Source organism: Hippoglossus stenolepis, chromosome 14 (genome assembly GCF_022539355.2).
Source record: "Hippoglossus stenolepis isolate QCI-W04-F060 chromosome 14, HSTE1.2, whole genome shotgun sequence".
NCBI classification, from domain to species: Eukaryota; Metazoa; Chordata; class Actinopteri; order Pleuronectiformes; family Pleuronectidae; genus Hippoglossus; species Hippoglossus stenolepis.
This window is the reverse complement of record NC_061496.1, coordinates 12339353-12364335: the sequence shown is the minus strand read 5'-3', so window position 1 is coordinate 12364335 and position 24983 is coordinate 12339353. Positions and strand designations below refer to the sequence as shown.

General features: G+C 40.4%; 1 protein-coding gene across 2 annotated transcripts in view; it reads left to right on the top strand.

The window, feature by feature from the left end:
- Positions 1-24983, top strand: part of negr1 (neuronal growth regulator 1) — a 132182-nt gene that overhangs the window by 14403 nt on the left and 92796 nt on the right. For both annotated transcript variants that reach the window (XM_035177134.2, XM_035177135.2), the window contains exon 2: positions 23805-24043. In XM_035177134.2, the coding sequence (XP_035033025.1) occupies positions 23805-24043 (239 nt within the window). The remainder of the gene's footprint in view (positions 1-23804; positions 24044-24983) is intronic.

Sequence of the window (24983 nt, the reverse complement as noted above, 5' to 3'; positions counted from 1 at the left end):
TGGCCAGTCCGAGGCACTGCGGATACCTAAAGTTCTGAGTTCGTCGTCAGAAGGAGCTTCTTAAGCCTCGCATGAGAGCCGGCGAGGAAATAAATTCAAAGGCTGCTGTCCAAATCATATCCACCTCCTCATTCATTTAACTTCTTATGATTTTCTCTTGGACGTGACACACTGAAGCCTCTCATGGTTTAATTTGCCACTGAGGAAGTGACAGGGCCTAATTATGCTGTTTAGGTGCCCAGAGACACTTAAACATTGACAATTACGTATCGAGTTAAAAGCAGATGATAAAATAAGTGTAATAATGAGAAGAGAAAAAAAGAAACAGTCAAAGGATTAAAAAAAAAAAGAAAGAAAAGAAAGAAAGTTTGTAGGATTTTACGTTAGAGATAGAAGTCGTAGGGAGAAAAAATGGAAGTAATCGTTCTTCCGACTTGTCTCGTTATACTAATCAAATTTAAAGGCACACCGTGTATATTCAGCAGGGGTTTTTTTTACACAATACTCTTTGCTCTCACCAATTGCATAGATCAGTCATGCGTCACTGCACAGCAACAATTCCTCTGCCTCATAAGCTGAACCTTTATCCTTCATTGAAACCCAGCGAACATACAGCAGACTGTTATTAGGTGTCCTTCTAACCATATGGTTTGCAAGCTTAGTAATTGCCTGAACATTGCAGATAAATTCATGATCTGAGCGTGGCATTCTGTCGAGTAAACTGTTCTAAAGGACACCAGCCTTCTGTTTACGCCGCTCTAACCCTCTGGGCCCTAAATGGATTAATGATCCCGAGGTTGTCAGTTCAAATGCAGGCGAAGAGGATGCAGCTGATGTGTCCTTGAGCGAGGCTTTTAATCTAAATTGTGTCAGTTAATATCCATCTTCATAAATGCATTACACACATTGCATGGGTTATGTAAGTCACCCCCAATGGAGTCAGGGGAAACAAACACTGTGAGCCCCCCCCATAGCACCTTGGCCTGCAACAAAGTCCCGGGGAATATCGAGTGGCAGTTGTCTGGACTGCATTGCTTTTTGTTGTTTGGAGTCACTGTCATAATGCATTCTGTGTGTGCATAGATGCCATATTTTACAGTTGGATATAAATAATTCCAGTGTTCTAAAGGGGTAGTCAAAGGTTCTCAATTTAAGTCAATAATAGGGCTATTGGTGCCAACCTCAGTGCCTGGAAATTGTGCAGTGTGCACTACACAGTAAACAGGACCATGGTGCACTGCTGACATGCTCAGGGGCTTGTGGGCAGTGCTAAATCAGAACAGTATAGCTTCTCTGAGTGGGTGGTTTGCTAACATCGGGACCCCACATACACAGAAAGGGGGAGTTTTCAGAGTTGCCCAATTAGTGCTGAAAAGTGTAGCAGTGTGAGAGTGTGTCAGGAGGCAAGTGTGCACCAGAGGAGGCGTGTCATCAATCATCACTCCAGCTCCAGGCTTGTTCCAGCCCTTTTCCCTATTTGGCAGAAGGGGAAAGAAGGAGAGCAGAGAGTGACAGTGGCTAGCCGTTTCCAGGAATGTCAACAGAGCACGCTGAAACAGACTGCTGAAGCCTGGGCCACTAGAAAAGCAGATTTCTTTTTCTTCTGATCCGTTTTTATCCGATTTTATTGTAATATTTCCTAGAGGTAGAGACAGAGCGTTTCATTAAATATTAATGTAGTTTTGTCTCGTGCTTTGATGTTCACCTGAAACATGATGAAAAAGTGGCTGATAAATTGTATAGCCTCGCACTGCAATCTGCTGAAGCTGTAGCAGCAACAACAGTGTAATGTAGCGTTTACGTTTCTCCCTTCATAGAAAATGAATAATTTTCACCGGATTGTCGTGTATGCAATCAAGTTGATGTGTTTTGGGCTCGAGCCTGAGGCCGGGACAAAGCCAGTGATTGATACATGGCTGGTTAGGCAGTTGGTAGTTCTAATCTTTTCTCATAAAATCAATAAACAATCAGAAATGTCTAATGTTAGCTAGCTATCTGTTATTGATGGTTGGCCAGCAGTAGCCCACTGTTACTGTTGCTCCTAAAAAAATGATATTCGTATCTGTGTACACACTCACACACACACACATATATATGACAGTAACTTCTTTGTGGGTTGATCTGGTGATTGTTTTCTCCATTAATCAGTTGATTTTTGATTTGTAAAAACCAAAAAATAGTGAGAAATCCCATCACAATAACCCCCATCCCAAAGTGACATCTTCAGCCAAACCAAATGTCCAAACCTTAAAATTATTAGAAATACAAAAATTATTATATTGTTAAAATGGTATCAAAATTTGGTGTGAACTCAACATTAGGACTTGGGACTTGACTTGGGAACATTGACTGTATGGGTGGACCATCTCCATTTCCTTCCTTACAATAATGAAGCTAAAATATGCCTGGTGTGGATGCACTAGTCTCAGCTGTCAATCATGATGTTTCATCACCACCAATATGTTTTAGTTTGGACCGTGTCCAAACCACTAGCATGGAGGGAGCTGGGTTTATGACCTACACAGCCTCCAGAAACCAGTGGGTTATCAAGACATTTGGCTTCATTTTTGGGAGCTGTCATGTCATCTTTTTTTTAACATTCACACTGTTGGGGAAGTCAGAAATTATTGACAGTTTTGGTTTCTTAGCAAGATTAACACTACATAAACATACTCAACATGAAAAATAAAATAAACTTATTTATAAAAAATAACTTGTGCAACTGGGTCTGAAAAGGAATTTTATGACAGACAATGAAATGTCACACGTTGTGCTTTGTATGTTTGGTCACTGCCGTCACCAAACACTGCCATCCTGTGCCGGGATCTCCGGCAAATATTTTACATTCAACCTGTCAAATGTTTACGCTGCATCCCTTCCCTCTTGTGTCATCTGGGTATAAACCAACAATTCTTCCTCTGCTTTAACACTGACACATTGTGTGACACTCGCTCAGAGACTTGTAATGTTTCCAAAAATGGGTACTTAGCTCTGTAAGGAGGGTATAATGATAATGACACTTCATCATCATATGAAATGCCTCTCATTTAGGGAGTCTTCTCACTGCTTTGTCGCTGTCTTGACAGTGTCAGCACCAGCGGATGAAAGCGTAGAAAATCTTCCTCTGAATACTATCTTTGAGGCTTTTTATCATGTGTGCAACTTCTAAAAGCCCCATACTTTCGAATTAAGATAATGGTTATAGTCCTGGCATGATGATGTTCATTTTATGCCCTCCACGCTATAGCAGAAAATGTCCCTGTGCAAAATGCTTTAAGGAAATCTCTCCCTAGGGAGGTGCACAGTAATATACAGTACCACAGGAAATAACAAAAACTGCCCTCACATAGAGCAGAGAGGCAGCAGCAGTGATAGAGAGAATTAAGTCGGATGATAATGTGTTTGCAGTTATGGTTTAATTCAACCTTTCAAAATATCTGCATGTTCAAATGGGTCCTTGTGGACTATAATATCAAGTCCAGGTTTGCAGACATGATGTGGCCTGTGGCCTAGTGTCCAACTGTCTGACATCCACCCTTCATAAAACAGTCATCAACATTAGCTGAATTGTGTAATTAAGTTTTTGTCCCTCCACTGGAGCAATATTTCATCACCCACAAATGACCCTCGACAACATTATCTTGATGTTAATGTCCACATGACATCTGTGATGACTCTACCACTCTCACTGGCAGGGGTATAAAATGTTATGGCACCAATGGAGATGTCGCTTGTGTCCGTAAAATACATTTCTATGACACCATGATGTCACAGAGACGGAGCCAGGTTTTTTTTTATGCCCGTGAGGTCAGAGTTCAGCTTCTGTGACTGTGTTCAGAGAGCATGACTTCATAGCGGCATATGTTCTCGATAAACTACCACACTCAGGTGGGAGAAGCGAGCCGTTTTAGACAAAAAGCATCAGTAGGAGAGCCGAGCTTGGATCTATTCGTAATAACCACTTCTTTAAAGTGGCAGTCATGAAAGGCAGGGCTGACCTACACGCTGTAAGGAGGATTCTCGCTCCCTTGTTAGTGTGTACTGGTGGGGAATTGAGGTCTTTCCTGTCAGGAGGTAATACGTTGACGCTGCAGACTATCTCAGCAAAGCCCAAGGAGAAGAAAAAAGTAAAAGAGCAAGATAGAGAGAGCAAGCTGAGATGGGGCCAAAACCGTGTTCAGCTCGTGTGTGTCCGTGCACCTGTATGATGATAATGTGTTTGTGGGCAAGTGTGTGTGTGGATGTGTAATTGCCTGTTTGTGTGTGTGTACCAGCACTCGCATGTGCGTGTGCGTGTGTGTGTGTGAGAAAGAGAGGAAGGGGGAAGGAGTTGACTGACAGCCCTATCTCCCACAACACTGTGGAGCTCCATACATCATTAATCGCTGACAAAAATGAACATTCTGCTGTATCCTTTAAGGGCTAAAAGACCATACTGTTGGCTCATCCCGACTTTAAGCTTATATGTGTCGGTGTCTCTTTGTATGTGTGTGTGTGTGTGTGTGTTTGTGTGTATTTTTGAGTCCACTATACACACTGTCTATAGGTGAAGATTCACTACCAACTTAAGGTTTCTGACCTGTGTGTTTGGTTCAGTGCCATTGTGATGGATGACATGGTTATCAGAATCCCGTCTTCAGGATGGGGGCTGTCCTATGTTGCTGTCAAGGTCAATGGTTACTAGGCTTATAAAGAGTGGCCACATGGTGAGCTTACTGAAACACACCCTATATTTTATAGAACATCCATCATATCAAATGTCAGAAACGGAATGACCACAGACTTGAAATACGCCCATGAGAAAGCCACCGAATGAGGAAAATCTGTCCTTAGCAGGGGGAAAATGACTTTAACATTTATACCATATAGGATTTAAGGGTGTACATTTTGAATGTTTTTTCTAACTGTAAAACTGGCGGGTCTGTATTGTTCGGTACCTCTGGTACTGTAAAAAAAAAGACGTTTTTAGAATTTTGGCATCGACTTGGTACCGAAGTATCGTTTCTCGTGACATCCCCACTGTGGGGTCAGCCTGGTGCGCTGTCTGTTAACTGTGTGACCCACGGCAGAGAATACCTCAATTTATGGTGCAGATGTGCAAGTATTATTGTAACAGATTAACCAATAGTAATAATCGGTTAAAATTCGTATTGTCAGTTAAACGATTAGTGATGAACATCCCGAACAAGTATCTGTGGTATTTCCCAAATGTTATCACATGGAATTAATTAGTTTATTTATTCAGAATATATGCAGCCCTGTGTGTGCAGGTGCGGTTTCAAAAGAAAGGCGTGTGCCACTCAAACGATTGGCTTGGTTACAGCTTGATTGTGAGTAGAATTTGTTCCCTGCTATTAGTCCACAGGGAGCTGATAACAGATTCGCTCTATTACTAAAATAGCCTTCGCTGGGAATTAGCATGTACCATAGCTTGGAGTGAAAAATCCACTTATTTCATTGTGGACAGATCAGTTAGTTGTGAGACCAAAAATAGGATCAAGTTGGAAAAATAGAAAATTAAGCTTTTTTCCCTCTAAACTTGGACAGTTTTTATATGATCAAATCTGTCTGTGATATATTTGTGGTCCCACAAACACCAAACATATTAGCAGTTACCAACCGTGTGTGAGAGGATTAAAGTATTTTCTATCTATTTTCTGCCTTACTTTGCTTTTTTAATGCCGCTGTGGGCTTCTCACAGACCAGGCTCATGTGTATTTTTTTTAACACAATTCTGCTAAGTTAGAATATTCTCAGATAACCTGCTGATTGCAATTTTGGTTGATTGCTTTCTGGAGGAGCTGCTACTTTCAATCTCATGGGCCAGTAGGATTACTGCCCATAATTCAGCACTTTTTATTGTTTTCACTGTCAGGCTCCCCTACAAGTGATGGCCCAACCAGGGCAGATGTGCCCACAGCAATCTTAATGAGTTGGAGTGTTTCATCACTGGCTTGAATTTACATGTTTATATGAAATACAGATTTTAAGATAATTTTCTCCGCCATGCTCTCACCTCATCAGGCACCCACATTGTCTCATCACTGTAGTGATACACATGGTACAGTATTATCAGCCTATAATGTTTTCTTGCTTACTGGTTTGCCTCAGGGTTATCTTTCTCATTTCTGGTTTGCTACTGAGAGTTCTGCTCAGACCTCCAGTAACTGTGGGATATATCACACGTGTAAAAGCTGCATCTCTCCCGAAAAGCTTTATAATAATATTTAAAAGATGTACAACAAGCAGGGGGCAGCACTGATGCTTCACAGCTTCACAGTTTGAGACTCTGTCCGGGGTCTTTCTGTGTGAAGAAGCATGTCTGTGTGTTTTCTCAAGGTACTTCCATTTCTGAAGACATTCAGGTTGAGTTTAGAGACTCTAAATTGACTATAGATGTGAATGTCAGTGTGAATTTTTGTTTGTTTCTGTATGTCGGTCCTGTGATACGCTGCCGGGGTCTACCCCACCTCTCTGCCAATGTCAGCTGGGATTGGCTCCAGCCCCCCTCGTCATAGCCCTTAAAGGATAAGCAGTGTGGATAATGGATGGATGGATGGATACAAAAAGGAGTGATACTACTTAGATTTGTATGTGTACTACCATGGTTGGCCACTGGGGAAGATTGGCTGCAAAGCTGACAGGCTGTACCATATTGAGCTCTGATTAAAACACAGTGATTGTTTAGTTAACTACAAAGCTGTACTTGAGAAACACTGGCCGATTGGTTTATGTTTACAACAATTCAATGTAACTGCAGCTCCAATTAAGCAGATTCTAAAAAATAATTTGCTACCAGTAATGTTGCCTGATTGTTCTTAAAAATGTAATTTAAAAGTGGAAATGAACTCAACCTCACAGTGCATATTATCTGCTGTAGTTCTGCCGTAATGTGTTTATTGTTTGTGCATAGTGAGCTGGGTCAGAAACCTGGGATTCTGCAATCAATAAGTGGATGCTTTGAAGATGAGCAGGCTATTTTTGGAAAGCACATATTGGTGTGGATTGAGCTGAAGAATAAAAACACTGTGTGTTGGCCAGACATCATACAGATTTGTTATCATATATGTCCTGCTCCCTACCAACAGTGCCTATGGCCCTTGCACCTCTAGACACTGTCACCGGAAAGACATCTGTGCTGTTAAGTACTTGGCTCATTCACAACGTAATCAAACCCCCGGATGATGGAAGCAAAAAAGGGAAGAGAGCTCTGCTCAGCCATGCTATGCTAAGCTGTGTTTAAAAATAGATTCCATTAAGCTCCGATTTTCACGCTGTTGATATGATTTGCCTCCAAATGTATAGGGCGAGTGCTTGCAAGAACTACTGCTAAATATTTTCTCCAATGAAGGACACTAGCTGGATTGCCTTCAGGCTCTGAAGACGCACTCCCTCCCTGATGTTTATAGTAGAATGAATAATGCACAGTAGTTGGATCGTGATTTAACATTTATGTTGTGAGAATTATATTTATAAATTATGGAATAAATGCCTCCCATCCATCTCAAGGTGTCCAAGGCCCGAATTAAGAACAGCAAAGCATGCTCTCCCGTAAAATAGAAAACATGTCAATGGAAAAACCCATTACATTTGCCCTCAGGCACTTTCCAATTTAACACGCTTCCCTTTAATGGAGTTATTCACTAAACCTTGCGGCCATCTTCAACTAATTGCATGTTTCATAAACTGATAAGGAAAAATCACACAGATTACAGGCTGCAGCCCATACGTCTTATTTAGATTCCCGCACTTCTATAACCATCCAATTTAGGAGCTTAGCTTACTTTACTTCTTATCAGCCATTTTACCCTCAGCTGAAATTACTCTGTAAACTTGGGAGGGCTAGATTTGGTGTATAAAACCCACTTCAGTGCTGTGATCCCAGTCATATGCATGATGAACAGCAATAAGCCTGAATCACAAAATCAGTTTAGTGTTACACTGTCTCTTGTCAGTGTTTGATGAGGTGAGTTTGTTATGTCTTGTGCACAATCATCAGTCCATCCCTTCAAACCCTGCAGAGTGCAAGTGTTGTGTGTTTGTGTGCATGTTCATTTGCCATTGGCTCATTTGAATGTGTGCTATGTCAGTAATGAGCAGGCAGAGCTGGTGAGGCATAATAATACCCAAGCAAGGGAGGAGATGGATTCTCTGCTGGGTGTTTCTCTTTCTACCATTATTATTCTGGTTTCCAAGACGCCAAAGTCCCGGATGCTGCAGCAATTTACATAGAATTAATGAACCTGTTCGCTTAGACATGCATTCTCTTGCTATTTCCCAGTACTACTGGCAAACTGGCGAGAATAATCAGGCTCAAATCCGTCATTTAATAGGCTTTAAATAACAACATTGTGGTGATTAATATGCTTTTCTGCCAATCTGGTTCTGCTTTTGGAGCTGGGCCATTGCCCCTGAACATATTTCAGTTACATATTGCAGTTGATTGGATATGGAGAGCAAGAGGAGACATTTTCTCCAGGATTTTTGATTGGTTTTGTCATTAAGGGGATTAAGGGGAAGAATAACAACTGATTAGGACTCTGGTAGTTTATTGAATTAACACTAATTTTGATATGTGTGCTGCTGTGTGGCTTTTTTGTGTTGTAAGTTGGAAGATTATTGTCAATAATGCAAAACTTATTCTTTAATTTGGTTTCTAACTCATTGCCAATTATGTTTTTTTCTCAGTCCAGACAGTTGTACTTGTTCCCAGAACGTTTCCAGACAATAAGAACAATTTCGTGTTCGGCACAACAGTACCCTCATTTAGCTCCAACTAATTACGCTTAACAAGGCCATTACATAACAGGCAACTATTACAAAAACGACAATGGAGGTTTTGGGTAATGCACATGCCCTCATGCAAAATGCAATTATGCGATTAAGACTGATGAAACTTCCTGTCAAGCAATTGCCACCATCACTGTCTCTCTAACACCAGACTTAAAGCCCTTACCTTATTTTTTAAGTCAACTTTTCTTTACAATGGATGCAGAAAGATTTAGTGGAACCAATGGGAGACCTCTAACATAAACCAACACATCCTTTTTGACTTTCATTGCATCTACCTGCAACTTCATTTGGTTTATGTGTTAGGATTCAGAACAAAGCAGGATGTTTAGTCAAATATTGGTTGATTTGATCATTTGGGATTCACAAAGTATATTCAAGGAAAGAGGAGTAATGTATTACGCTTCTATACTACTATATAGGGCTGTGTTGCTGGTGCTAGTGTTGTAAGCTGCAGCCACGGGACAATCCATTAATGATCACTCATGTTAATAATCAGAGTTAATTATCCCATTAATGGCCACTGCGAAAACACCAAACTGAGGTAATATGGTGCGTTATCACCGCGGTGCAAAATAATACAGACTGTCACAGCACTACTACTATACCGTCAACATTTTTCCACCATGGATGTTATATGTTAGAAAATGGTGAATCACCTCCCTGAGACAGAAAAGGCACACCTCCCATTGTATTTGTGTCGTCTTGTCAAATCAAGAAACAGAACCTAAATGGAGAGCGACGCCTGCAAGCTAGTTCCGGCAGCCAACTCGAGCTGCTCTGCTCCAATCATGTGACATACATCATGTGACATACATCATGTGACATACCTCACTCTCCACAATCATCTATAATACACACGCACCTTATTAGGCGGTCTATTTAAGCAGAGAGCACTTCCCAACACTCCCTTTGCTCGCCCCGCTGCTGCGTTAGTATTTCTGCCAGTTGCTTCAGCCCCTCCACCACCCCAGCATCCACCTGTAGGCTCCGACGGGGTTACTAGTATTTGCTCATCACTCCCATCATATCTATGTAATCATATCGGGGGGAGAGATTAAGTCGGAGTCTAGACACCAAACACGAACCTGTTCTACTGTTGCAATAACCGTTTGAACGTGAACTGTCTGATTGAACTGAGTTTACTACTAGAGATGTTCACCCAGAATGAAAATAAACATATATTTACTGAACAGGCCTGTTGTTTAATTGACAAACTGTGATTATTATTATTTGATAGTGTCCTTGGCTCAGTTTGTTAATCCATTACATGTATGTGTATATATTTGCAAATTACCACTCAAATGCGATCACATGCATGAGTGACTCACTTCATAAATTAAGTTAGTTTAGTGTACCCATGTTTTCTCAATCCTTGAGGCCCCACTGGTATAATTGATGAAGAGGAGGAAGAAATCAGAACAGTTGTTGTATTTTGATGGAAAGTTTCAGATTCTTGGTCTACATGGTGCACAGTTACCCCCCTCTGCTTTTTGAAGTTAATTTAAAGTAAACAAGGAGAAAAGAGAGGAACTTAAAAAGTGTAATTCTGTAACTCTATTCATCATTTACCTCAAATTGTTTGGTCCAGCTCCCTGGCACGTACCGGCCAGAGCTTTGGATTGTTTAACTGCCTCTCTTAAACTGTATACCAGTGTTGACACTCCTGGAGGAATTGGATTGTTTTTCACCCTGCTGACCACTACTCCTGTGAGTTAAGTGCAGCAGGCTTGGAGTCGAGGTAGACAGAGGTAAATAAGTGCTTCTCCAACCCATGTTGTGCCCCCTGTTGGCTGTCATCAGGAAGTAATGTTTAGACCCTTGGTTTGCTGACTCTTTTCTGACTTACTCCTTTCACCGTGTCCTCACATCAACCCACACACACACACTCTAGAGGCATATTGATATCTTTAATTGCTGTAATCGTATTTTACTCTTAGTGATGTCTTCTTATGGATACCTTACAGTGATTAAAGCAATCTCAGAGTGGATAGAGTATTTGCTCTAATAATAAAATTACTTACTCAAATCACTGTTATGAATCAGAGACCCTGTTCGGGGGACGGACCTTAAGCTGAGTGTAATCCTTGCCAAATGAACTGGCGATTAGATTAACTAAGGACTTTTTGGTCCCTGCCAACACACAGGCTCTGCATTTTAAGCAGAGGAGCATTCATTGAATTTCCGTATTCATCCAGCCTTCTGTCGCCTCCTCCCATACACAGGCTTCCATGCATGCATATGCACACACAAAGAAAAATATGATTGCCACTTTCTTGACACATTTCAGGATTCACAACACTTCTTTTGAATAATATATTGAAAAGTTCAACACAATGCAGTACCCTGGCCTGGCATTAAGAAATCTGCTGAATTCTGTTATGATAATTAACAGGCTTCGGGCATTCCCTCAAACACCTTCTCTATTCTACACAGTTGTGATATTAGTAGGGTTTCTGGATGAACATTTCCTAGTGTTTTGTGGTAAAAGGTGGATGTTGAAACTGTTCATGCTGTAAGACCCAGTTCTTTCACCCAATCTCTAAACTCAGAGGGGGGAATGGTGCGTGTACTGCATGTGTGAAGCACTGTGAGACAGATAGAAAAGGGACTGTCCCTAAAGCAAGCACGTAAGCACAAATAGGCCATGCAGAATGTGACTATGCCCAAAGGGGCCTCTCTTCTACTCGATGTATTTATTCCAATATTTGCAGATGTCTGAAACCAGTTAAGTGCTGTGGCAATTGCTTATTTCCCTTTGTCAGAATGATGAATGTGGTCTCACCTATCGGACTGTGCAGGGGTTCCAATGTCCTGTGACAATGAAGGATTGTCCATTTGTGCCATGGACAGAACACATCAAAAAAGGGTGGATAAAGCCCTGCAGGAAAGCAATAACAAACACCCCCTTGTTACTGTCATTGTTTATGACAGAGGCTCGGAAGCATGGCATTTTCCATGTCATGTGCATAAATTGAAGATGAACATGACACCACCCAACATAAGAACTGATAGGCACACACATGTTTTATCATCAACATTTAGTTAATGTGAGTTATGTCAGCAGGCTGTGTAGCAAATAACTGATACATATATGAATATAAATCCTCAGTGTTGTAATCAAAAGCATTTTAGAAGCTAAGGCAGATTGTTTTGAAATTGTCCTGACAAAACATAGCATCTAAAGATTTTTTCCCCAACAACTCGGATTTAACTGGAAGCTTTCATACTGTTAAATATTTCCTTCCTTTCCTGAAGTCATTTTAACAGTATCAATACATGTTTTTGCCAGTGTTATCTCATTTGGCATTCAGATGATGGCAAATGTTGGCGTTTGCGTGTGTGTCAAAAAAGACTAGTTAAGATGCCAGAGCTGGCTTGTTGGCTTCACCAGTGGACGTAGTGCCATTGCTTGGATTTCTGGAAAACTGCTCACCCACCATGATCCACTATGATGTACATTGACACACTATTCAGTAGTCACATCAACTTTACTTTGATAAGTCTTTCCCTCCATTCGGTGCCAGATTCACCAAACAACTGTCACCAACTGTGAAGTGTAGCCACAGAAGGAGGCAGCACTGACAGTACATTGGCATTGTCACTTATTTTTAAATTTAGCAGGAATCTTGTTCAGCATTTAAAAGATACGTCTGGCTATATTTGACGTCACTGTTATCCAAAAATTATTCCGCGGTCTATGCACATCTTCAAATTTGAGATCAGGTGAAAACTGTGTGTTGATTTGAGCTTTTTGGATTAGTGTAAAAAATGTAAAGATTTGTAGACAGCATGTCAGTGGAATTACGTACAGACACCTGTGGATGAAGGGATAAAACAGATCAATCCATAATTTGTTGGATTCCGGCTGTCCTTCCTTGACTGTTAGAAAGATACTTTCAGGACAAGGTTGAAAAATTAAACTTTTGATTACTTTTTTCATGTGGAGTGAGAAGCAGACAAGAGAAAATCGTGTAAGTGAGGAAGTCGTTGCTTGTACAAATGATCCATACATAGAGTTTGCTTGTATAGAGATACCCTTATTAACTGTATAGAATTCAATAATATGCTAATTGAACATTTTGGAGTGAAAATGGGGAGATAGTTAATTGTATTGACATGTACAATAGACAAAACTTTTCCGTTTACACCTAAAGAGTCCTCATGCTCTAGACATTACATGAACATGATTGTTTAAAGTTGGTCAGATTTAACTTGGCGTTTAAGCTCTGATATCGAGTACTGTAAACTCATCTGTAAACCCTCATGACCCCAGGCTGGCAGGCGGTGAGGGACTCTACCCCACATTCAGTTTCGACCTATCCCTCTGACTCCACTTCCCTTGCTCTCCCAGGCGCACTGCCAAGCCTGACCTGTCCCTTTGGCGGTGGTATGGGTAAACTGTTCGGCAGCGGAATAGCCAAACCAGACGCACACAAGGACAAAAGGAATCACCTCACACACACACTTCAAAGCACAAACAAATAAGGTAGAGGAGGGCACCGGAATAAGTATCGGTCCGTCTAGAAAAAACAGTGAGACATTGATCAGAGATCAGTGTTTCCCATTAATTACCTAGATTGTGGCAACCCAGCATCGTCTAATTTGTCCCACCACAGTTTTTCTTTTTACCCTTTTCTTAATAAAATAAAATCTCAAATTTTATGTTTTGTGCCATTGCTTCATTGGAGAATTCCTGAATCTTCAAAAAATCCATAAAATATCAGATTGAATCAAATTATGTGGGAGAAACTGGAGATTTTTCGTTTTTTTCTCTTATTTTTTTTCTGTTATTTGTCTTAGTAGTCATCTCGTTGTCACCTTAATAAATCATAATACCCTTAAAAGCAGCTGCATGTTGACCCACTTTTTATGCCAAAAGCCACAGTTGTCATTTGTAATTGATGGAAATGTCTTAAGCTGTCATCATGAATTGAGGACTATAATGGGTCTTTACAGCGTTACTATATGTACCCTTGTGTGTCTTCTAAGTGATGAATGTGCAAGCTAGAGAGTGACGACTGAGAAACAGGAGCGAGAGGGAAAGGTTGAGGGAGAGAACGGGGGATTAGGATGACCTGGGCACAGATGGCTGTGGGAGGCAGATGTCCCTGCTAGGCTGTTCAGCACAGTCACTGCCAGCTCAGAAACGGTAACACAAGTACGCAGAGCAAATAGGCTACCGCAGAACGGGTGGCTAGATTCGCGAAAGCAGATGCTAAAAGATGCGTTCCATGCTAGCAAATGTCACTAGAACCAGTGCGGAGAAAACGCAAGAAGTACAAGAAAACTGCAACAAACAATCACAAAAACAGGGCGGATGCAGTGGACTTGACTAAATGTTTATATTTGTCAGGATAACACTATAGACATTCTTGCATTATGGTGTCTTACAGGACCATAAATAAAAGCAGGAAATATGAAAAATGTTATATCATTAAAATATTCCCAAAATTGTATCTATTTGTGATTTATGATCATTTTCTACGCAAAGATCAACTCACAAGTAACTGTAAAAAAAATGCTTCAGATTTAAGAAGAAGCCTCGATGAATGGCCCCATCCATGATGGAGTAATAGGTTTTCTTGTGTACTGTTTTTTTCTCCACACAATATATCACATATGAAATGAACTGAAGCATAATTAAAAGGTTCCCAAGGCCCAGGCAATGTTGCAGCACTCTGAACTTTGTACTTGTGGGGGTTTGTCCACCACCCACTGTTTGCATCAGTTTGATGTCTGGGTCTTTAATACACAGCAGAAATGCCATTATTTCCCATATTTGTATTCTCCTCTCCTTCCCATCTTGCATGTAATCCCAGCTCCCTTCTTTCCATAGGAGAGGAATTACACAGGCATGTATTCACAGTGAATGTCAAATGCCAGTCATTCATTACAAGCTCACAATAGGTGCATTTATAAGACATTGCAAAAACGTGCAGCTGTAAATGCCTCATTGTTTTTGTGAACAGCAGCTACGTTTCAAGGATGACGCCAAAGTGCCCGTTTGTGAGGTTTTGTTTTTTTAAACAACTTACTTGCAAAGTAGTTGCGAAATTGTCAGTCCCTCTTCGTGCTGGAACCACAGGGAGGTGGCAGTGTGCGGTGTTGAGTTATCGGTTTTGAAGGACAGGGTAATTTGATTTGAGAGATTCATTGTCGGTGATATCTGCATCCACAAGCAATTACAATCACCTAGCAGGTACCTTAATTGACAAAGCAGTACATTTCATTAGGTTTGTCTGTAGCCTTCGATCATATTAGTGATATACTGACCAAATTCTGGAGCTCTCCACCTGGAGTCTTTAAAGGCATAACCATGCAGGATTTGTCGTTTGCTAGCGTTGGGCCCTCCAAGAGGGAGAGGGAGAGAGAGAGAGCAGCGTGGACAAGCAAACTAGAGAGTGAATGAAGAAAGGGAGCAGTATTGGTGAAAATAAAGCAGTGAATCAGAAACAAAACATTATTTTCTGATTGTTTCATGGCGGTTGCGTTCAAAACCACACCTCCACACAACTCTACGGGAACGTGCCGCATTGCAGGAGTGTGGCCACTGTGGTCTCTTTGTTTACACAGTCATATTATAGGTACTTGTCTTCCTTATGAAGACTAAAAGCAAATCCCCATAGGGAAAAGTAAATCAGTAAATCTCGAGGTTTCTTTTTACATCCATGACACTGACAGAGATGGAGACAGTGATGTAATCTGGTACATTTTAAGCTGTTCAGTGCCTTTTTTTGTTGCATACAATCCTCTCATGGCTGCAGACTACATACTCACTGCCCAAAAGTTCTAGCTCAAGTAATCGGAAAAATGGGATTCTAACCAATCAATTATGGTTTTAATGAGGACCTTCTTTAGTTACTCTAACACTAACAGTCCCTGTGTGCCTGTGACCTTGTAACACACATTCAGAGCGCTGCATTTTAACCCCAACTTGACCCTAACAAAACAATAGAAAATACAGACAAAGACCAGGGTCTTGGCAGATAAATACACCGCCATCCACTTCTACTGGGTGATAAGTGATCATTGAAAGGAATTACTTTTGTATGAGTAATAACAAGGTTTTTGAGCATTCTGCCTAGTAGACTTTCAAAACTTTGAAAAAAACACAAGGTTAAAGTACAGTTATAGCATATTTTTTTATTTCAACAGCTCTCCTTTGCATTCAAGGATTTTTCAGCCTCTGCAAAAAAGAGAAGTCTAACATCACTGAAAGATGGATGATCATAGAGAACATTGTTGAAGGCCATCAATACTCATTCCTGGCTCATCTGCTTGGATATTGAGTACATATAATGGATCACATCGCCTTGCTCACTCTCACCTGGAAGCAGAATTACTGTGGGTCAGATTACTTTTTAAACGTTTGATGAAGTGTATTGTGCTGCTCACGAAGGCAAACTGTGCCTGTTTTTCACCGCGGGACACCAGGAGAAAACTAAAAGAGCTGACGTGATTTGAAATGTGTCTTTGGCCTGCAGCGTACTTCAGTTTCATGAAAGAAATACAGACCCATTCATCTCCTGAGTGTTTATCACTGTGAATCAATGCTGCTGGAAGTTCAAACGAGAACTCTTGACCAATAAATCTGTTTGGGTGGTGCTCCTGTCTTTAGTTTGGACCTTTTTTGAACTACCTTAATGTAGAAGTGGTTAAGTTGGACTATTTTTTTTTTTCCTTCTTTGTGCGATTTTTCCGAATAGGAATAAACACAGTCCGGTATCAGTCCAGTCCCAAATGAACTCTAGAGTGGTTTGTGGTGGGAGCGTGATTTCACCTGATCCCACCCATCTACCTTGTGTGCTATGTAAGTTTGAGGTAAGCATTTTCCTTCGGACTGTTGGACTGCGTCAGAGTAAGTTAACTTCAGCAGCTTACATAGTAGTAGTCGTAGCAGCTGGCTGGAGAATGAGCCAAGGTTTCATTTGTACTACTAGCCAGGAGGAATTAGGTACCTTCTTGCTGTATTTACTTTCTTGCTTCTGATCCCATGTCATGTTCTGCACTAGTTGTCTGGGTAATTGGCTGTGAATTCACTATGACCTGGCGTTTAGTTAGTACGTTGGGTACGTGCCGTTTTGGCTCATAAATCAAATTGCTGCTAGAAAGAAACATCTCATGATCTTCACCCGCTGCTCTTGACAACTTGATCCAGCTTAGTAATAATATAAAATCTGTCTGAAGCAACATAAAACTAGCACAAAAAGCTGGAGTGACAGTGGGAAGCAATTGCGCGATTGACAAACTAAAACCTGGTCGAAAGTCAGATACTCAATGTTTCACTGTTATATTAAGATTACTTATAGGTGCCTGCAGAGCCAGGTGTACAATGCCTGTACTCTCAGCTTGTTACACACACAGATGGTCTGTTTGTGCACGTGCACTTCATGCATGGAGAGATGTTTTTTTTTTCTGCAGAGAGGTGTCCTTTCTTACTACATGGCAAATCCACCATTTCAATAGAAATCCACCAAGGAGCTTGTAAGCACACCCGGTTTAATGGGCGATGGAAGTCTGATTGGTTAGTTGCATGCTACAGCCAAATTACACATGTTTTTAATTAAGATACTTAAGTACAACCCCTTTGAACCATGTGCCTGGTGCTGCAACTTTGTTTTGGAACACAAAACTAGCAAAAATGGCTTTGGACATCCCTAAAATACGGTTCCTAATACGGAACTAATGGCCATGCACTTAGATTCTTAAAAAGGAGCTCTTAGTCTCTTATCCTGGCAGGTGCTTATACTAGTTTGTGTTTCATAATAGAGAAGACGTAAAATATATCTAACAAATGTTCTCAGAATGAGTAATAAAGACCGAGTTAAGTTGTAATGGAACATTAAAAAAAAAGCAAAATAAACAAATCCTCCAACAGAAGAATTGGTTTGCTTTAATTCCTTTAAGAAAGTGTGGCGTTTAGGTGCGAGAGTCCACCATGTGTAGTAATTCTAAGCTGCTAGCTCTGGAGCTATCTTAACATAGTGATTTTGACTCAATGGGGCTGAATCTGCTCCAGTGTTGTGTTCAGTTAAGTGCTATCTGACAGTCATATTGAAGATCTGTAGAGTTTGCCTTAGGAAATAGCTTCCCAGTCAATACCCTATTTGTTTAAGAGATAATGGCTCAGTAGACTGCTTAAATGTGTTTGATCATGCTTCTCCTACCTTTTTCTGGATGTGACATTTAACAGTATCTGGGTGTGTAGTAGACCTTCGATGTGAAAGTAACACCAACAGCACGTTCACATGTTTATCAGGAGGAATTGTCGGGAGTAGTAAGACCTCGCCCATTGTACTTCAGTAATCACTACTCTCTCGACTCAAAATGTTGGCACTTAACCTTCATTCAACCACTAACTTCTTAGTTCCATTCATTTTTATTTGGTTGAATTCACTCAATGTCATGGATTTGTTCCAGTGAAAAGATTAGTGATGACGCAGAATAAGCAGCTTTTGAAATTGTGCATATGTGAGGGACAGAAAAGAGAATCGAAAGAACAAACATAGCCCGTCCACTGCTCACGCATGAGCCATCACTTGTTCCTAGTTACATATTTAGGACTGCTTTGACTCAGCTGCTTCCCGCATGTGAAACAAGTCGAAACCATTCAACCAGAGCCGTGTGTGCACAGTAACATTTGTTTGCACTGGCAGGGTGGAGGGAAAGTGCACCTTAAGGGGACCGAAAGCTGGAGGGGACAAGGTGATGCTGTACAGGGTTTGTTGTCGTAAGTACTGTGGTAACAAGAGAGGGTTGGCATTGATTTTATATGGAGTCAGAGGTCTGACAATCTTTGCTGCTTCCTCTGTCAAAGACTCCATCTCACTGTCAATTCAGATAAAATACTGCATTGAAAAAAAATCACAATAGATAAACCTCAAAGTCTCCTCACTTGAAGAGAGATTTAGAATTTTCTAATGGCTTTGAGAGGGTTTTTATACCGTTCTGTGTCTGTGTTGTTAGGTGTTGGTTTCAGCATTGGGTCTGTGTGGATTATAGTTAGCAGGCTTCAGATGTGTCCCACTGGCCACAGTTGACAGGATTATTTTAGGGATTAAGAGCCTTGTGCTCTGTACCTTGGTTGCACATCACAACAGTGTGTCCTCATTCTCCCTCAATCACTGCAACAACTCGGCACCACACCCCTGAAATACCCATCCTGCAGCAACAAACCCACACCTACGCTCACAGAAAAAGAGACCAACTCCACTACAAAGAGAAAATATAATGGATTGATTGGGCATGTGTGGAAAACTGTATGCTCAAATTGTAAATATTCATAATGTGCATGTTGTTATTATATGTATATAAAATGTACATAATTTACCATTGTTAAGAATCCTAAATAGAGAAGATATTTAGTTTGGTTATAAATAAAAACATAAAAGCAGCAACTCCTCACAATTAAGATGTAATTTAAGAAGAACCTTAGCAGTTTTGTGCATCAACATCCAGTCTGTTAGTGTGAAATGCATTTTCTCATTTAAAGATTCATTCACAGCTGAGCTCTGTTGAAGGCAGCGAGTTGTAAAGGTTGTAATACATAGAGTGCAGGTACAGTCATCACAGCATCTCTCTCTTTTACGTGTGAAGCGGCTAAAATGGAATTAAACTGTCCCTGACTTCATAATTTAAGGGTTTCGTTCATGCATTTTTATGGCTGTATCACACGCTCTCATTATGCTCTTGAAAACACTTATTTTATTCAAGCGGGTTAAGTGGCTGCCGCTATTAGCAGAAACACAAAAGCATTGTCTTTAAGCAGATGTTCCACTACAGTGATGCAGTGCACCACTGATATTGTGACTTGCTTCAGTTTAACACGGACCGATGAGTGAAATATGCCAGGTGGTCTCGTCATTGTTTAAAGTTTCATTTGCACTTCAGTGATTAAGTGTCATTCAAACTGTCTGTAGTGTTGCACACTTGACAGTTTTGATAGATTTGTGTGTCGAGTGTTTGTCATTTTGAATGGTCCAAAGTGGTCATATGTTTAAGACAAGATGTGATTGAAATCAGATTTTTCTTGTTACAACAATGAGATGCACCTTGTGGTACTCTTTGTCTTCGGCTTTGTCCCAATTCCGGTGCCACATCCTTCAGAGGACTCAGTAGAAACGGAAGGCATCCCTTACTGTCATCGTTAGCTACTCTGAGCACTCACTGCAGCCCAGTAACTCGCATAACTAGCTCATTAGCTTTGTCACTTGCACTGAATGAATCCTGGAATAGGTTGAACTGGGAAGGATCCCGCCTTTGCAATTTTTGTTGCTTAGAAATAATATGTATATATATATTTGTTTGTTAGCAATTTCACCAGAGATACTGGAATTAGTAGATTAATTTAGTCTTTGATCAAGACAAAACAAATTAGCAAATGTTTCAATGATTTATTTACTCAATATTTTCAAATCTATTATTACAGTAAATTAAATATTCGAGTTTGAACAGAACAAAACACAATTGATTACAGTGATGCCAATTAATAGTCGAGGGTAATTTGATGAACTTTTTAATTGATATTTTAAAGACTTAACTATTAATCCGTTTTCTGCTGTTTACCACACAAGGTAATATGTAATTAATAATTATTATTATTTATAATTATTTGTTTATAAATGTAGAGAGGAAAAAGGGAGGGTCTTATTCAACATATTGCTTTTTATAAAAACGGACCAAAAAATCTGATCTGCTGTTTTCTTTGGAGAAAATATTTAGGTTGTGATGCATGAAGTTGACCTGTTTCTCTTTTATAGAGTTAGGAAAAACAACAGATAGAAGTCAGTTTCCATGGGGTCTGAATGGCTTAAGGTTTAAACATCCTGTGGGGTTCTTATATAACTGCTACATAACAACATATCTCAGACAACAGAGGGTCCCATCCAGGAGTATATACATTTTTTTCCTGCCAAATGTAGAGAAAGAACGGCTGAATGTTGTGAACCACTAGACTGTGAGACACTGAAATACTTTTATAAGAGGAGATGTGTTGAGTTGGTGCCAGGAAGAATATTTGCAGTTGAGGAACCCAGAAAGCAGTGATAAAGCAAATCTGGGTCAGAATGATGCCCAGTGTTAATTATGGCATCTGATCAAAGAGCTTGAATGGGTTTGACTAAATGGATTGCAATCTGCTTCTCTTACCAGCTGCCACACTGTAATTAATGGTTTGTCATCATTCTCCATTCATGTGAGGTGCTCGAAACACCAGCTTATCACTTCCTTTTTTTGAAAATTGTGCGTAATCACTGGGGTTTGAATCAACTCTTGTTATTTGTGAGCCAAAATCTTAAAACAAAAAAAAAGCTTGTAATGAGTCTGGTACCTCACAGTCACTTGTCAGAAGCAGGGATAAATAAAAGTATCAATTAGAACCTGTTTTAGGTCTCTAAGCTGCAAAGTGTGTGGAGCAATTACCTGAGCTTTGTATGAACAGTTTGTATCCTGGTGGAATACTGGAGAAAAGGGACCTGATTAAAGCAAAGGCCATTCTAGATGTTTAGTGCTGATGTTTAGTGCTTATGCCTGAGTGTGGGAACGAACAATAGAAAAATGTGGCAGCAGAAAGTATGATCTGGCAGACAACTCCACTTTGCTGTCGTTTTCATTTAATACACACCTCTGTCTGGTAAAAAACAATCAGCTTAAGAAATTATTATAAAAGAGATTTTGGTTTACTCCCATTCATTTTCCCCACAGAGTGTTACCTGACTCATAGATGGAGCGCTTGGATCAGTTCGAAAACTCGACACCAGACTTGACACCAAAGTGTAGCAAAAGATTAGTTAAATCTATTGTGGATGTACCCTCAGGAAGATTGAGGCAACTAACAATCACTGCAATTTCATCTCAATACTGTTTACTATACAATACGGAGTCTGCTTTCCATTAAATTGTATAATATCACATTCAGTGACTTGGCCTCACAGCTGCATAAACCCATGTCAGACACTCGCCAGACTTGTGATGATCAGTACCCATGCACTTCTTATTCGACAGCAGCAAAGAAAGCAAACAACACCTGAGAGAGTGTGCTAATGTAAAGTCGGCCTGTTGTGACACATGGCTTTGTGAGGAGGTGTATAAATACAGGCATCTGTATGGCTCCATGGTGTGAGATTACAAAGACAGTGAGATAACAATAATCATTGCAGGAGCGAGATTGCAAAGACACTCAGCGGTGATAAGCAAACTGCAAAAACAGTGAAAGAACATCATGCACCGGTTCAAGATCAAGATGAAGAAAAATGTCAAGAGTCTGAGTAAAGATCCAGGCTGGCCAAAGTATCCTTACAGCCATACTTCTGGTGCTTTGCTAAAGTGCTACTTCAGCCCAAATTTACCCTTGGAAGGTGGCTTCTAAAAGTTTGTAGCTTCCTTCTTCACAGATAACAGCAGTATGAGTGTTTTGAATAAACTAATAATCAACAGACTGCAGAGATGCTACATGTTTGTTTGAGACTTTTGGTAACACTATCACAAGTGAAGTACATTGTAAGTGCCGTGTATTCAAAATCTGAAGGATAAACTTCTTAACAGACCCTTTTAATCCTACGTGGATCGAATGTTTGATTCTGAAGGGACCATTTTTGGTGACAAAACAGAGAAATCAATAGCAACTGCAATGTTAAACATGTTTGTATGGTTAGATTGCTTTGCAAGGCTACAATGAAAAAAAATCCAGCCAGTTGTGGACAAGTTGTTCACATCACTTGGTTACATTAATGTTAAGGCCTCAAACTGGCCCACTCAGCGTTTCCACAGAAGTGTTAAATCATTAGTCGCTGAAGGCCCGTGAAGGCAGGTAGCTGTAACATTTTAAAGCTCAAACTCAAATGTAGAAAATGTATTCAAAATGTACTTTATTTTTCCAAGCCAGTGTTTTACATACTGCAGCGTATAGTGGTGAAGTTTCAAAATCCTGGGAGCTAAATCTGCCCTTTAATTCTCTAGATTTACCAATGTTTAGAAATAAAGACAAGTAACCTGTGCCCTTAAATTATTTAAGATTGAGTATTTTCACATTTTGTTGACATGTCTTTAGGCTCCTTCAGTAAATCTTGCCTTAGGGCCAGGAACACCGTGGCTCAGGTCTTCAATGAGCTAACTAACTGACAGCTCTATGTGGACTTTCCAAAGTACCAAGACTTCTCACTTGTGGTTTTATTACTCTCCACTAAACACAGTGTTTGCCACTTATTTGTCATAATTCCTAAATGGCAGTACCTTCTCCTAGGGAGACCGGCCTGGACTGTGCCATTGTCCTCAACCAGCTTTCCTGACAGACACTTTCTTGGCATTGAGGGTAAAGAGCTTTGTGGTTAGTGCCAAACAGATTTCCTCGGTGGCTCTACTACTGGTGCTGGCTGTCTGCATGGCGTGTCGACAACAGCTTCAGAGCCAACTTGATTGCCTCTTTTCCTGCTCATTATTACAGTATTTGTCACAGAATATGACATGATTTCTTTCATCCGAACACTGCTGGAATGATGAGCCGAACAACTGGCGACCATAGCCTCATCATACACAATTTATTGACCGTTTGTATGTACATACAGTTATCTTTCAAAAGCAAATTGTGTTGCCCTCCAATAATGGCCAAACGTGAATCATCACGACTGGGTTGTTTGATTATTGATGCCTTGACTGAAAGTTCATGCATGAATTAAGGCATTAATGATCACATGGAAAAGCTATTTGTAGATACAAATGGGTAAATGTGTGGTACAAAGAAAATTAAAAACTCTACTGTTTGGTCTTTAGTCTGATGTATCCATTGTTTTTTCAGAGCATATTTAACTTGAAACTCCACTAACTCCACTGTACTTTCTTAAACTTTGTAATAAAACCCAAGGGGACACACATACACCTGATAGCCACATCACAGTTCCCTTAGATCCAGATACAAACATTTTTAGACTCCATATGAAGTATTATAACCAGGTTTTCTTTCATTCAGACTGCAACCTTTTCTCCAGATCTAACCAAGGTCTCTCCTGCCATTCTAGGTGCTACCTGTTGGATGGAATCTCTAAAGGAGCCTGGCTGAACCGCTCAAGCATCATATTTGCAGGGAATGACAAGTGGTCTGTGGACCCACGAGTGTCCATCGTGTCCAGTGTGGGCGACAAACATGAGTACAGCCTTCAAATACAGAGAGTGGATGTAACTGACGACGGCCAGTACACATGCTCTATTCAGAGTGAGCGCAACCCACGGCCAAAGCTCCTCAACCTCATTGTAAAAGGTGAGTGTTGGTAATCCTTGCTCTTCTGTACATGCATGTGTTAGTCCCTATGTTAAAGTATAAAATATTAACTGTCAGGACTTACTCCCTTTCCATTAGCTTTTTATGGATTCCACTTGTTCCTGCCTATGATTCATCGGTTAAATATTTTCAAGAATAATTACTGCATATTTTTGCGTATCTTTTGTCCTCCCCTGCTTTTATTGATAACATCTTGTTTGTTAGTCATTACAAGGATCATTTAGTGCAACAAAACATCCATAACAAATGTGACAGTATTCTTGTGTGGCCCGTGTACCTCATGGTCACAGGTGTTTCTGGCACCATCTGTGCTATAGAAAAGTCTGCGCTCTCTTTTATTGTGAATAACAACAAAAGCTTGAGACATTTTACCTTGTGAAAAATTAAGATAAAGTCTCTTCAGCAAAGAAATGCCTTCAGTGGAGGTAAAGTGACTTTGTAGGGTACTTTTTTGTGCCTGCAGGCTATGAAACACAAAGCAGCAGACTGCTGGTTTGAATGACTGCAGGCAGACTATATAGCTTTAATCAAGCCTCGCTGGGTTTGGTCAGAGTAGTTTACAACATAAGATGTGATGCTCAGAACTGTAAGCTGTATTTCTTGATTCATTGACATGATATATGCACAGTGCTACCGCTCTAGTTAACCGTTGTTAAGACTTTGAATTTCTGCCCGTAACCTGTAGTGAAAGTACAGTTCTCGAGGCGTGGTCCAGTTTAAGACACGTTTTGAGTATCTGACAAGGTCACACAGAGCTAATTGACAGGAGTATCCTGAAGGTTCATTTATGCTGCTTTTACACATGAAAAAAGATGCATCCATTTCAATCAATGTAATTGACACAGCCAACATTTTGGATGTGACCTTTATGTTGGCATGGTTTATAAACAATATACCTACTGAAGGGCAGAGTATAGTC